Source organism: Nestor notabilis, unplaced genomic scaffold (assembly GCF_000696875.1).
Source record: "Nestor notabilis isolate BGI_N333 unplaced genomic scaffold, ASM69687v1 scaffold24316, whole genome shotgun sequence".
NCBI classification, from domain to species: Eukaryota; Metazoa; Chordata; class Aves; order Psittaciformes; family Psittacidae; genus Nestor; species Nestor notabilis.
In genome coordinates, this window is record NW_009933745.1 from 1,675 (window position 1) to 16,675 (window position 15,001).

General features: G+C 42.4%; 2 protein-coding genes across 2 annotated transcripts; one reads left to right on the plus strand and one right to left on the minus strand.

The window, feature by feature from the left end:
* Positions 1–409: 409 nt before the first annotated feature.
* Positions 410–1,348, minus strand: LOC104399471 (olfactory receptor 5AS1-like). The gene has a single exon (XM_010017025.1). The coding sequence runs from the start codon at positions 1,346–1,348 to the stop codon at positions 410–412; it is 939 nt and encodes a 312-aa protein (XP_010015327.1).
* Positions 1,349–9,376: 8,028 nt separating this feature from the next.
* On the plus strand, positions 9,377–10,348 carry LOC104401201 (olfactory receptor 1019-like). Its single transcript, XM_010017026.1, has one exon. The coding sequence runs from the start codon at positions 9,377–9,379 to the stop codon at positions 10,346–10,348; it is 972 nt and encodes a 323-aa protein (XP_010015328.1).
* Positions 10,349–15,001: the final 4,653 nt, after the last annotated feature.

Below are 15,001 nucleotides of genomic sequence, written 5' to 3' on the forward strand. Positions count from 1 at the left end.
GTAATAGTTGTTTAAATAGGACTTTTCTTTAAAGCATCTTGGTTGAGAGTTGTCTCGATAAGCATAAGCTGCAAAAATAGACCTTTCCTGTGCATTTGGGATAGAGGAGACAGGTTGAGGGAGTGGGGATTATTCATCCTGGAGAAGAGAAGGCTCTAGAGAGAACTTAGAGCAGAGGAGAAGGATCCTTCTGGGATGGGAACCATCTGACCTGGGCTTCTGTTTCGTGATATGGTGAATCACCTTGTAAGTTGGCTGCTTTTTTTCCCAGTGATTACCAATGAACCTGGTAAGTTCAGATGCAGACATTCCTAACAAGGCACATACATTTAAGTCAGGTAGTTCCCATCATTTGTATTTTCATGGTCTATTCCACCAGAAACACATTATCTTTTCACTCCTAAGAAAATCACTGCGAAAACACTCTTCTCTCTACCATTCTCCTTAGAGCATCCTTCACCTCTTTGTTCCTCAGGCTATAAATGAAGGGGTTGAGCATGGGAAAAACAAGGGTATAAAATGCAGAAATCACTTTGTCTGTGTTCACTGAGTGGCTGGAACCAGGCTGTAGATACGTGAAGAGGAGGGAGCCGTAGAACAACCCAACAGCCATGAGGTGGGAGGTGCAAGTGTAAAAGGTTTTGTGCCTGTTGTCTGCCACATGGATCCGGAGGATGGTGCTGAGGATGCAGGTGTAGGAAACAGCGATGGCCAGGAAGGTGCTGGTTTGTATAAAGCCACACAGGGTGAAGAGGAGAACCTCATTGATGTACGTGTTGGAGCAGGAGAGCTCCAGCAGTGAGGGAATATCACAGAAGAAATGATCGATCACGTTGGAGCTGCAGAATGACAATGTGAAGGTGAAAGATGTGTGCACCAGTGAGGTCAGACCTCCACTGAGATAAGCCCCAGCTACCATGATGGCGCAGACCCTGCGGGACATGACAACAGTGTAGACAAGAGGGCGACACACAGCCACATAGCGGTCATAGGCCATCGCAGCCAAAATGAGGCACTCGGCATCAGCGAAGGCAGCAAAGAAAAACATCTGTGTTGCACAGCCAGTGAAAGAAATGGTCTTCTGCTGTGCTAACAGACTCACCAGCATCTTGGGAGCAATGGCAGACGAACATATAAGGTCTAAGAAAGATAAATTGCTTAGGAAGTGGTACATGGGGGTATGAAGGCAGGCATTGAGCTGGACGAGCACGATGAGGCCAACGTTCCCCACCAAAGTGGTGATGTAGATGAGTAGGAAGAGCCCAGACAAAGGTTTCTCCACCTCCAGATGGTTGGTGAAACCCAAGAGAATGAACTCAGTCAGTGTGGTGCAGTTTTCATCAGGCATTTCATGACCTTGTGTTTGGCTTCATACACATGAGCTTCGTCAGGGGATCAGTCCTAGTGAGCAAGCAATGCACAAACACATTACATGCCTCACAAGACAGAAATGTAAGCATCTCACCCAGTATCAGAGGAGGAAACCAGTGGCTTAGAAGATGCTCATTGAAAAGAAACCTTAGGAGGATATTCAAAGACAGCTTTACACACTTTACGTCATAAATTCCTTTCTGTATATTCCTTTCTTATATATATGGGCAGGGTGCTGGGACGTGGAATCCCAGATTGGTTTGAGTTGGAAGGGACCTGAAGGCTCATCCAATCCCAACCCCTGCCACAGACAGGGACACCTTCCACTAGAGCAGGTTGCTCCAAGACCCTGTCTGCCAGGGATGGGGCAGCCACAGCTTCTCTGGGCACCCTGTGCCAGCGCCTCAGCACCCTCCCAGGGAAGAGCTTCTGCCTCAGAGCTCATCTCAGACTCCCCTCTGGCAGGTTCAAGCCATTCCCCTTGTCCTGTCCCTCCATCCCTTGTCCAAAGCCCCTCTCCAGGTTTCCTGGAGCCCCTTTAGGCCCTGGAGCTGCTCTAAGGTGTCCCCTTCAGGAGCCTTCTCTTCTCCAGCTGCCCCAGCCCAGCTCTCTCAGCCTGGCTCCAGAGCAGAGCGTCTCCAGCCCTCGCAGCATCTTCATATTCCCTTTAGGACCTCTGGACTCACTCCAACAGCTCCACATCCCTCTAGTGTTGTTGCCCCAGAGCTGAAGGCAGGACTGTGGGGGGGGGAGGTGTCTCACGAGAGACATCTAGTCTAGATCATGCTTTGCCTAGAAAGGTTGGACCAGGTGGTCCTTGAGTTCCCTTCTAACCTGGTGTTCTGCAGTTCCATGATACAAAATAAGACCTCAGATGAGATTTTCTTTAAGAGCTAGAGCGTAGTGCTAATATAGAAGAAGCTTTGTGTGATACATCACTTGTCCTTGAGTTCCCTTCTAGCCTGGTGTTCTGCAGTTCTATGATAAGAAATAAGACCTCAGATGGGATTTTCTTTAAGAGCTAGAGCATAGTGCAAATATAGAAGAAGCTTTGTGTGATACATCACTTGATGAAAACATTGAGTATAACATTTTGTGTACTATGAGTTACATATTTGAGTGTAGCTGCTACACATTTACCTGCGTGACCAGTAGAACAAGGAGTTCAGGCAGAGTTAATAATGATCTTTGAGGTAGCAGTGAAATTGAACACTGGAAAAAAAGGATTGAAAGGCTGGAACATAAACAGATTTATTAGTTTTTTTAGACAAAAAGACAATTATTTTGGAACACAAATCATTGAGTCTAAAATGAAATATTGCCTCTGATTCTGCGATTTCTTACAAGTAGTTTGTCGGTTCATTTTCCTGAGACTGATTAATTCTTAAGCAATTGAAAAGAAAGCCCTGAGTATGGTTTTCAAGCATCCAAACACAAATCCTTTTAGATTTTCCAAGCATTTTTCCCCACCTTTTTTTAGGTCTGAAATGAATTGAATTTGAATTAGACTCAGTCCCCTACAAAATTAATTTGGGGTCTTTATTTTACCTTTCCAAAGTGGATTATTTAACTTAACTTTGCAAAAGTTAAGATGCTTCCCTGCTGATACCAGTATGAATTCCAGGCAGGGCAGATCTCTCTTGCTCACCTTCATATTTCCAGGAAATATAAGGATTGCAGAAGGACATTTAATAAAGGGACTGCTGGCAGGTCAGTTAAATAGTCTTGTAAATATCAATGCTAAGTGGATAAAGGCACAGCCAAACCAGAAATGCCTGTGTTCCTTAATGATATATATAGAATAATCTAAGCTGACTCATTCAGGATAGGACACTAGATGGTTACAGTAGAGCCCGAGGGGTCAGATAGGAGGGTTTGGTTCTCAGCAGTGTTTCCAGGCACTCAATCTTACCTGTATTTGGCTTTCTAAAGGTTGGTCTGAGTGCATCATCTTCAGCTCCATTTATAACCACTGCAGAGGGGTAGGTGGGATGCATCATATCCTGGCTATGTGCATCTGTTGATGAGAATGAAGCCTGCATGACCAATATCCATTCACTGCCAAAACTTTAGATCGTGAGATGAATCCCATTTTAGACAGTTTTGTTTGATCTTTTTTAAAGATCCTTCTTTCTTGATGCATCCTAAAACCTGAATCGCTTTCTGGATGTGACTGTTTACTCCAGAAGGTGTCTGGGGTGACTCAGGTGTTGTGATTCCTAGAATAAGGTGACAAGCTCTGCCAAAACTCAGTTGTGCTTTATTTTTAGCTGAGACCAGTTAACCAGTAATCATGTAACATTACCACGTATTTCAACACTCACAGGTAATTTAAGAAGTTTCTGATGAAAGTAAGAAAAAGAACCTTTCTGCTCTGAAAAATACTCCATAGTTACGCACATGTGGCTGTTTCCTCCTATTTTCGGCTGTGGTTCATGCTTAGAGATTAAGGCAGAGAAAGCCTAGAAGCTGCTGAGTGGTCTTTGATGAGGACCTGCAAGAGGTATCAGATCAAAATTTAGGTGTAAAAATTAAAAATAACCTAAATTCCCGCCTTTTTAAAGATATATTCATATTTATTGTTTTCTTTTGTTCTATCACAATGCTGCAAAGCTTTTCTGAGCCTGCGATTCATCCAAAGCAACTGACTTCGAACAATTCCTACACAACTCCTTGAACAGAAGGAAATTTTATTCATTAGGAGACTTACCTACTAGGGAGATATTTGGTTTATTTTCCTGGATGCAGGAAATGTTTCTTTTGGGGCATGTCACAGATTTTATATCTTCCTTTTGGACACGGGAGACCATGATGTTCTCTAGGGAAGAGTAGAGCAAATAATTAAAGTGCTACTGGTGCTGTCTCAGTGTGGAAATGTTCCAATGAAATGATGTGCTGTAAAGGTATTGTACCCACTCTCTGATATGTTTCTATCTTTCTTTTAACTGGAAACCCATACAGAGTATTGGTTTTAAGCTTCAAAACAGTGTTGAAATGAGAATGGGCATCTTGGCAAGATGGAGTCACAGATACAAAGTCACTGTGACTTTGAAGCAACAGCTTCAAAAAGGGAAAAAGAACTTCAAATGCACCTCAAAATGATTGCAACGATTTAGAAAATGGATTTCCAGCAGCCATTAGAACTTCTGGTAACAGGATTATAATCATATCAAATTAAAGGTGCTTATTCACACTAGCTAAGGTCCCTGTGTAACACAGAAATTACACACCCAGAAGAAGATTTAGAGCAGTTTGTTACTTTGCTACTTATATTAAGCAGTAGTTAAATCTCCTTCATTAATTCAAAATAAAGGAGCTAAACCTTGTTCTTTCATAGAAGAGCCCTGATACTGGCTGTGAGTAAAGATTATCAAGCAGCTGATGGACAGATGCAATAAAAGAAGGTTTAAATTCAACCACTCTTCACTAGCAGATGCTTAACTTGGCAAATGTGCAAGCTGATATGTTTTTCCACAAGGAAACTTGGGCAACTCTTTTGACATTTTTATTCTCCATCTAACAAGCTTTATTTGCATGGCTTGTCTTCTCCTTCCTTCTGTCTTGTCCACAGGTGCAGGGGAAGTTCAGGTTGAATATAAGGAAGAAGCTCTTCCCTGTGAGGGTGCTGAGGTGCTGGCACAGGGTGCCCAAAGAAGTGGTAAATGCTCCATCCCTGGTGGTGTTCAAGGCCAGGTTGGACACAGGGACTTGGGCAACATGGTCTAGTGTGAGGTGTCCCTGCCCATGGCAGGGGGTTGGAACTGGATGATCTTAAAGTCTAACCCGAAACATTCTATGATTCTATACATGTTCATAGGCAAACACATAAGGTCTTAGAGTTTTATTTCTTCTGAATCCAAGATATTCCTCCCAGGAGTCACCAATAACATCTAAATGGAATGAGGACAGCTTTGTATAGCATGCAGTTTGTGTTGGGCACAACGTCAGACCTCAAAGGATCTGGAAGTCAGAGGAACCCCCATAATGCACAAGAACACATATTAACTAGTTTTAGGCATCTTAAAGTTACTAACCTAAGTCTGCTGGGTTCTTTTAGCTATCACTGGCAAGAAATGGGCACTTCCAAAGGATGATTGTAAAATAAGTTTAAGGAAAATAGCATGTTTTGCTTTCTGCAGATCTCTCCCTCCCTACACTGATAACAAAATAAGCCCCAACGGCTAGGTTAGGCTTGCTTAGTTGAATTTTATGCTGCTGGAATTATACTAAACAGATCTTATCTTCTACCCCCGTGCCCTGTCCCCCAGCACTTACACAGAACACAGCTAGAAGCTCTGGGGTAAAGAGGTCAGAGATGACATCCCTGAGGCAAGACACAGATCTTGACCGAAACAATCACATGGGAGGAAAGCAGAACACCGCAGCAGAACAGATTCTTAGTTCTCCCATTTCAACAGTCTGTGAAGAGATAGGAAAACTCCACAGAGGCTTTGAAGACATGGGAAAGCTCCAACAAGGCTTCCAGTAGCCAGTGATGGAGGTGTTTGGACCTTCTGAAACGCTGGGCAGAGGCTAAACCATGACACAACAGGGATGTAATAGATGCTGTGGTTTGGGAGGGGGTGATGTGGGAAAGCCAGTCCAGAGTAGGGGGGAATAACCATGCTTGGGTTGTGATTCATATTTCTGCTCTTTGATATTGGTAATACAGGGTTTATCAGTCAACTTAATTAAAAGTTACTCCTCTCAGCTTAAACTTCTGCTGCTCTAGTAATCCATGTAGAGAAATAAACATTCAAATTCTAAGAAGTATCCAGAGTGCATTCTAGGAAGAATCTATACACAGGCTGTGGACATTGCTTATCTGAGTTCAGGAGAGAACTTTGTCTCTCTCTTTTGATCCAGTTGTACTTTCAGGGACGAGTCATGTGTCTAATATTAATCAACTATCTAGTATTAATCTCAGATAACCAGACTGTAAATCAGTAAAAGTATAACTTAATGGTCCAATAAGGAAGACCGGCAGTGATGTGAACTACCTTTAGGTTAAGTAAGGAGAATGCAGACTGGAATTCAGCTTACATGTGTGTTGTTTTATGAGGACCAGCAAAACTTGAAACAATGGTTCCCCTCCCTTCATGTCAGCTCCTTCTAGTCCTCATATAAAGGCTGATGGTTTCACAAGGCCAGCAATCCTCTGCATGTATGGCCCCATGTTAAACTGCCAGAGGGGAGACTGAGATGAGCTCTGAGGCAGAAGCTCTTCCCTGGGAGGGTGCTGAGGTGCTGGCACAGGGTGCCCAGAGAAGCTGTGGCTGCCCCATCCCTGGCAGTGTTCAAGGCCAGGTTGGACACAGGGGCTTGGAGCAACCTGCTCTAGTGGAAGGTGTCCCTGGCCGGGGCAGGGGTTGGAGCTGGAGGAGCTTTCAGGTCCCTTCCAACCCAAACCAGGTTGTGATTCTATGACTTAAGAGGATCTGTGGCCAGAGAGAAAATATCATGTATGTCAATCAAAACAAAAAGAAAGTGCCAACTTATTGTCAGAATTACAGCTTTTCCTGGAGAAGAATATTCTTACTCATATTTCTCTGCTTGTGTTCCTGAGGGTTTTTTTTTTTTCCTCCCTAAGGAACTCTGTATTCATGAACCAGAGACCTCAGCAGACTGCAGCCATTGCATCACTCTGATTCCTCTGGGACACCTACAGCATTTAAGGGACACTGATTGTGGAAGTTGATTGGGAAGGCATTGCTATTCCCTAGCTGACTCTGCACACCATCTTAGCTGTAGTTAACGCCACACAAGGAGGGGCAGAATGTGCCGACCTGATGCCATGGTCAGGGCTTCTCTAAATGCCTTTCTGTGTCCAGCTTTCTAGCAGCATTTGTTCCCAAGGAAATGAGAGCATCATTTTTAACCTTAGTTTCCAAGGTAGGAAACATATCTATAGCCTGAAATGTTATAAAGTCTGACAGACTGTGTGTTGTGTCACTGTTTTGTTCTCTAGCCTTACTCTGTACCTTGAGTCTTGCACACAGAATGCACATGGTTGTAGTCTCTGCTCATATACAGAATGGTAAAAATTAATGGATTTCTATATAAGGAATGCTAAAAGTCTACCCCTAAAAATTCAGTCATAGCAAGGAAAATTGGTTTGACCAAAACTGGATTCTTTTCTCATTTTGGAAAATAGGAGAACAAATATTTGTACATGTCCATGTGGCTTCTTTTCCTCCCACATGGAGACTTTTGGACTCTTGCTCCGGGAAATCTGTATTTAGTCAGACATTCAGTACTGACATTCAGGTCAGTGCTTCACAAGAGAAGTCTCTGCCCTTGGCTGGTGCAGCTCTGTGATAGCTTCAGTTCAGCCATTCTCTGTGGTTACAGCAGATGCACGTTGGTTTGAGTCTTAAATGTGAATTTGAGTCCTAAAGGTGTGTTTAAGTCTTAATCTCAAACCACCAAAATCCACTGAACTTCTAATATTGGCTCAGTGAGCACTGAAATGTGGGGTTACAGCAAAAGAAGAATTGTTTAATAGCATCTATTTATCCACACCATTAGAACTTCTTATATGACACAAAATTAATAGCAATCAAGCAGTTGGGCTCTGCAAGTTGCTACTAATGAGTTCAACTACTGTAACTGTCTGAAAGTACACTCGATTTCTCAGGACAATGAAAATAGCAACAGCTTAAAAGCTATTTCACTCATGCACTTGTTTCAGTAAGAAGCTCCATCGTGCAAGCTGAGGTTAATACACCTGCAATTAACAGTTTAATTCCTACAGAATTCTGAACAGCAATGTCAAAATAAGAGCACAACCTGAAAACCAGAGGCATTTTTGTTCAAGTCAATGTTTTAAGAGAAGTGAAAAGGTGATAATGAGGTTATAGTGTTCTTTCCTTTGTTTCACCCATAGATACGCTGTTATTTAACATAGCAGGGGTTGGAATTAGAGGATTTTAAGGTCCTTTCCAACCCTAACCATTCTATGATTCTTTGCCTATAGAGTCTGATGGTCTGATTTGTCTGACTTACTATTACCCCCTACAGAGACAGACTTCTACAGCTTATCTAATCATTGTGTGCTTTTTATAAGCAGTGACAAGAAACCAGCACCTCTAAGAAGAGAGTCATTTCACCCCAAAGTAAGTAGACATTTCAAGTGACTTTTGTGAATTTTGCCTTAAAGTGCCTGTTTCTTTTTGATACCCATAAATGAAGCTTTGAACAGATACCTCAAGTGCAGCTATCCACCTAGGAAGCAGGTTCAATTTATGTACAGCTCCATCTTTAATGATGGACAAAAGCAAGTATGATTTTGTCAGGACAAACTTTCCTCCCTGCCATTAGCACAAACAGGCTCAGGGACACAGGGCAAGGTCCGTGACTACGCTGCTCCTGCCTTCAGCTTTGAGATGTTATGGTTGGAATCAGCAAATAAGCTTTAATGAAATTAGCATCTGCTTTTAATATAAACTGCTTTTCTACATGGATTTTTATTTATTTATTTAAGTTTGGGGGTATCTTCTTATGGGGACTTCTCAGAATTGCAGTGGCCAACTTAGGTGTCATCTTAGAAGCTGAGAGCTTCACTATTGAAGAATAGGAGAGCAGATAACCAGAATCATCCTATTATTCCTCCCAGGCACCATGCACACAGATAAGCTATTGAGGACAATTGAACAATAGAACTAAGCAGAAAAAGCTCAAAAAGATCAGAAAGACTAAGGAGTTTCTCCTCCTTCCTGGAACAATCTCGGCAATGGAACAAAAGTAATCTTTCTTTGAGACTGTCATTATGGAGGTGTTAAATGGATAACAGCAAGCTTCTCAAGAGAATTAAGTACTCAGTTCTTGCATAGTAACAGGCAGGTAGGGTTCTGTTAAAATAAAGCAGCATCCCATTTTCTTATATTACATCTCTACATGACATTCTCAGTATCATTATGACTTATTTATTCCTCTATCCAGAGTTGTAACTTACTTGTGTTCTTTGATTTTTCTCCCCACCTAAAGACTCAGGTTCATTCAGGCAATGGTCAGAAGAAACAATGCAACTGTTGATGAGTTCCTTCTCTTGGGAATCACAGATATCTGGGAGCTGCAGGTCATTCTGTTTGTGCTGTTCCTTCTGATCTGTGTCACCTCGCTGGTGGGGAATCTCGGCATGATTGCTTTAATCAGGCTTGACTCTCAACTCCACACCCCCATGTACTTCTTCCTCTGCCACCTCTCTCTGGTAGACCTAGGTAATTCCTCAGCAGTTGCTCCCAAAATGCTGGTGAGCTTCTTTGAAGAAAGGAAAGCCATCTCTTTGCCAGGGTGCGCAGCCCAGATGTACTTGTGTGGATTCTGCATCATCACTGAGTGTTACCTGCTGGCTGCAATGGCCTATGACCGGTACGTGGCCATCTGTAACCCCCTACTCTACGTGACCACCATGTCTCAGAAAGTTTGTGTGCACCTGGCTGTGGGATCCTACTTAATAGCTTCTGTGAGTCAAATGGTGCTTGTCAGCTCAGTGTTCAGTGCACACTTCTGTGGCCCTAATGTCATCAACCACTTCTTCTGCGATATTCCTCCGCTCCTGAAGCTTTCCTGCTCCAGCACTATTGTCAACCAACATGTGCTTTTTACCATTGCTACTCTTGTTGCTCTCAGCACTTTAACATTCATTGCTGTCTCTTATGGTTATATACTTATCACTGTCCTGAGGATGTGCTCCTCAAAGGGCAGGCACAAAGCTTTCTCCACCTGCGCCTCACATTTGACATCAGTCTCAGTTTTCTATGGGACTATGATCTTCATGTACATCCGCCCCACTTCTACCTACTCCCTGAACCAGGACAAAGCAGTGTCTGTTGTCTACACCATGGTGATTCCCATGCTGAACCCCCTGATCTACAGCCTGAGGAACATGGAGGTGAGGGGCGCTCTCAAGAGACTCCTAAAAAGAGTTCTAGTTTCCTTTAGAGATCAAGCTGGCAAAGAGGTGTCATATAAATAAAATAAACTTGGACATTCTTGAGTTTCAGTCCCCATTTGGCTGCTGACTATTGAAACTTAAAGAAAAAGATGATAGCAATCATGAGGACCCAAGTGCTTGTACATGTCGCTGCTATAATATGGATTTTATATATATATATCCATATATATGGATATAAGCCACTCTGTCCTCTATCAGGGTGTAGCTATACTATCTGATTTTACCCTTAAACCCACAAATTGTACTCAAAGCCACACTTGCACTCCTTCCCCACACGCCACCCATACTGTAAAGACTTCTCTTTATGTCACTCCATAAGGAACTGTATTTTTCAGATTGAGAAGCATCCCTCACATTTAGTTCTTCTGATTGACCTCCAAGAGGGAATGATGGGGCAAAGAGGAGATCCAGGTCCTCACGGATATTTGCTAAGAATAAATCTGGGCTAACGTGTTTGAAACCAGGAACATCTCCAACTGGCAGTGCAGAAGCCAGGTTTAACATTACTAATGAGCAGTGCTGGTTTAAGATCAAATAAATGAATGCTACATATGTGCATTCCCCAGATAAGGTTTAGCAATCACACACAGCTCGATGCAATCAATTCTGTGTGACATCTTTATAGGACCCTTTGCTGATACAGAAACCCCATCTATTTTAAGAGACAAACAAAATTTGCAAGTCCCAGCTGTGGGTTTAAATAGAAAACACCATCTAAGGTGATGGATCACCACTTACATTGGTTCATTAACAGAACCAATGCCAGACCACACCACACCAACTGAAGGCCTTAGGAGCAGCAAAGAAAAGGAGAGCTTTTGTCTTAAAATACTTGTGGGGAAGCTCTTCCTATGTGCCATACCTGGGAAAAGTTGCCTTGGGAGATAAATATTTCACCCCTTTGATAACGAAGATTATCAAAGAGGGAGAAGTAAATATGAGTTGACCATTTCTTGTTAGATACACAAAATTAGGGTCCTGAATCTTAGCTGTGTAGGAACAGTGGCTCAGACACACCTGTGACACAATGTTCATCTTAGGAAAGGTGACTTAGGAGGGTGACTATGTTTGACCTAGCTCGATGTTACACTGAATAAACCATCAAAAAACAGTGGGCATAACTTACAAGGAGGAACGGTCAAATTAACAGCGCCATGATGGAAAGGCAGATTTCACCCATGGTTAGGAGGGCACCAGAGGTGCTAGAGATGGGCAGACTTCGGAGACGGTTGAAGGGGAAGCATTGGACACCACTGGGGAGCAGACCCTCATGAGGACAGCAGTACCAATGTTCCAGAAACACCATGGGTCTAGTTTACCTGGGTATCAGGAATAGCAAAATCATAGAACCATAGAATAGTTTGGGTTGGAAGGGACCTTAAAAATTATCCAATCCAAGCCCCAGACCAGGCATGAATACAGCAAAACTGGAATGAACATGGGGAAGTGATCAGGGCAGGTCATTTCTTTGGGAGGAGACAATGGTGGAGTAACTGAGGCATCATGGCTGATGAGGGAAGAGCAAGAAAAGAGGCATTAAAGGGGACAGTGGCTACTAAGCAGGCTGCTGGTCAGCTTATCTGGCCAAATTCCATGCTTGACCACCACAGCTGGTCCCATCCTGCTATTGAATTGTATTCACAGTGATAAGCTATGGATTTATGACTACTTCTGCCAACATCTGGGGTTTAGAGCTTAGGAATTCTTTGGGGAAGAGATGCAACTACATGCCAGGTATAAGCAGTGCAATTGTTTGACCAGTCAGCTGTGACAGCAAACTGAATGCAAATCTTCTATCCACATTGCCATGTAGAGACAGCAGGAAATGCATACACCTGGTAGCATGAGAGCTTCTAGTAACTTCTAGTGTATGTGATAGGTTGGGAACAGAAAGAAAATACCTTCAAGGAGGAATGGAGCAAAGCATCAGAGTCCAGCCTCAAAACCAAGTCGTTTTATGAAGAAAAAAAAAGGGGATTTAATATTGGAGTTATTCAAGGATATTTCATACCTGGGTTAGACGGAGTGAACAGTGTTTTCATTTAGAGTCCAAGGAAATTTAGAAGTAGAGGATCCATCCACAATGGGCCATCAGGAGCAAAGGGAGGTGGGCCAAGAGCAGGGTTAGAGACAAAGCTGTGCTCTTGATCCAGGATCCATCCAAGAGGCAAAGACACAGCTGCAGCTAAACAGATCTCCAGTGTCATCAAGGAAGGATTGACAGCCCTAGACTGAGCTTAAATAGGGCTCCTGGGCCATGGGCAGGGGCATGTGTGTGGAGTGGTCCAGGTGAGAATCATCAGGGCCATTAAGTCCTATTAGTGCCCTCTAGTATGTTAGAGCTAAACATAAACCTCATTTTCTGAATTGGCTGAAATACCCACTTTACATGATAGTAAGTTTTCAAGGATACAGTTTCCCAGGTAGAGGAAATAGAGTTTCTCATATCTGAAGACACAGAGTACTTAAAGTGTGGCTACAAAGAGGACAAAGGCTCTCTATTCACGAAGAGCTGTATGGAGAAGACGGGGGGCAACAGGTACAGATTGCACTGGGAGAGATTTCATCTCAATAGAAGAAATAAATCTTTTGCAGTAAGAACAACCATTTACTGGAACAACCTCACCAGGGGTGTAGAGTCCCCATCGCTTGAGGATTTCAAGATGTGATGGGGCAGGGTGTTAGATAATAACATATGATGGTTCTATGACGTGCCACTAAGTAATAAACACTACTCCATGCGTGCGTGCATATGCATGTGCAGTCCAAGGTGAATGATAGTTACATGTTAATCTTTAATCTTCTTGTTCTTGGTTTTATGTTGGCTCTACAGTTTGTTTTGTGTCTAAACAGCTCATCTCGGTTGGAACTAGATGAGATTTAAGGTCCCTTCCAAACCAAACCATCCTATGATTCTGTGATCTCACATACTGTATGTGCCAAAGTGTTCAAGAGAATAAAAGATTTTCAGTAGAAAACAGCCTACTTAGACGAAACAAGGTATCCCAGCAAAGCATAGTCAGATTGACTCAGCTACTTTCTGCAATAGGAGTCTTGGGAATGAAGGTTTGAAAGTCTTGATTCCTAATTTATAATGCCCCCTGGGTATAAGGAAGGTGGTCATGACAGATACATGCATCTTTGCACATAACTTTGGGCAACCTGATCTAGTGAAAGATGCCCCTGCCCATGGCAGGAGGGTTGAACTATATAATCTTTAAAAGTCCTTTCCAACCCAAACCATTCTGTGATCCTGTGATTCTATCTTTTGCATGTAGAATAAAAAAATAACAGCACTGGCACAGTAAATGGTAACTTTTTTGATCCCCAAAACATTGGGAATTTTAAAGCCAGAACTATAACCCAACCTGAATTTTACAACTGGATAATACCTTTAAAGGAGAAAAAGAAATCAGTCACCACCTCTTTCATGTTGCACATTTTCATATCTGACAGCACCATACAAAAGACAGGAAAATCTGCCCTGGTTGCATTGCAAACAGTAAAAAAGCACACATTAATAATATAATTGAATTTTGTTTAAGGAAAAAAACCTTTATTCCTCCTAAGAAACACCTTCTTCACAGCAAATAGGGAGAAGTGAAAAAACAGATGAATATTCACAACTTAACCATATTCTTGTGCACTGGTTCTACGTTTTGGCTAATATACACTTTGTAAGAATACAGGATATTCATATGAGACATGGATTATGGCAATGACTGTTGGAGTGGCTCAGGAGACATGTTAAGCCACCTACAACTGGTCTGTATGGTTATAGTAAGCAGTAAAAGTCAATCTTTGTCAAGCTTTCAACTGAAGTTCAAGAGCAATAGGCATATGAAATAATTTTTTGAAGGCATATTTCAGGAATCATTTCTTTTTAGGAATAGACACATGAAAATGATTCATTTTCATCCTTCACTGGTTACATGAGATTAGCCAGATATGTAAATAGGTGAAGTGTAATTTTCAGTGACAAATGTGAAGTGCAAATGGGGATTTTATTGTTATAGGGTATTTTTCTTCACTTTGTTTGGACTCCCCCCTATTTGATTCATTCACAGGGATAACTTTATACAATTCCAAAGGAGCACATCAGAGAAGACTGTATGTGTAGAGATGTGAATGAGCAAATGCAGGGAAAGACTGGAGGTTCTCCTGAAGCAGCAGGATAAAAAAAGATCACCAAACAGAGCTTGCCAACAGTGTGGTGCCTGTTTGAGCTGGCTGCTCTATGACAGAGTATCAGAAACTGGATGAGTGTATTATGATCCTTCCCTGTTGAGATTTTTCCAGCTTTGGCAAAGAAAATCGCAGCTGGCTGACAAAGCTGTCTCTTTCTAGTGTTACTGGGCACAAGATAAAAAAGAGCATCTTGGTTTTGAGGAACACTTATGGATAAGCACCTAGCCCTAGGAGGGGGTTACAGATGATGACCTCTCTTCAGAGACAAGCACACCTCTTTATCCTGGCTGAAGATGCTTATATTCCTAATGGAAGCAGGTCCAAAGTGAGGTCTTATTTCCCCTCAGGCCTCCAGAAGTTTGACTGAATCTTTGGCACACCTCATCCAGCACCGACACCTCATCAAAAATGTGTCATGAGATAAATCCAGTCACCGAGCCCAAATTTTTGCAATTCAGATAGCTGAAGTTATATTTATATTTATAT

Coding starts and splice junctions, on each gene's coding strand:
- LOC104401201 (XM_010017026.1), top strand. CDS start 9,377: ATGGTCAGAAGAAACAATGCAACTGTTGATGAGTTCCTTCTCTTGGGA.
- LOC104399471 (XM_010017025.1), bottom strand. CDS start 1,348: ATGCCTGATGAAAACTGCACCACACTGACTGAGTTCATTCTCTTGGGT.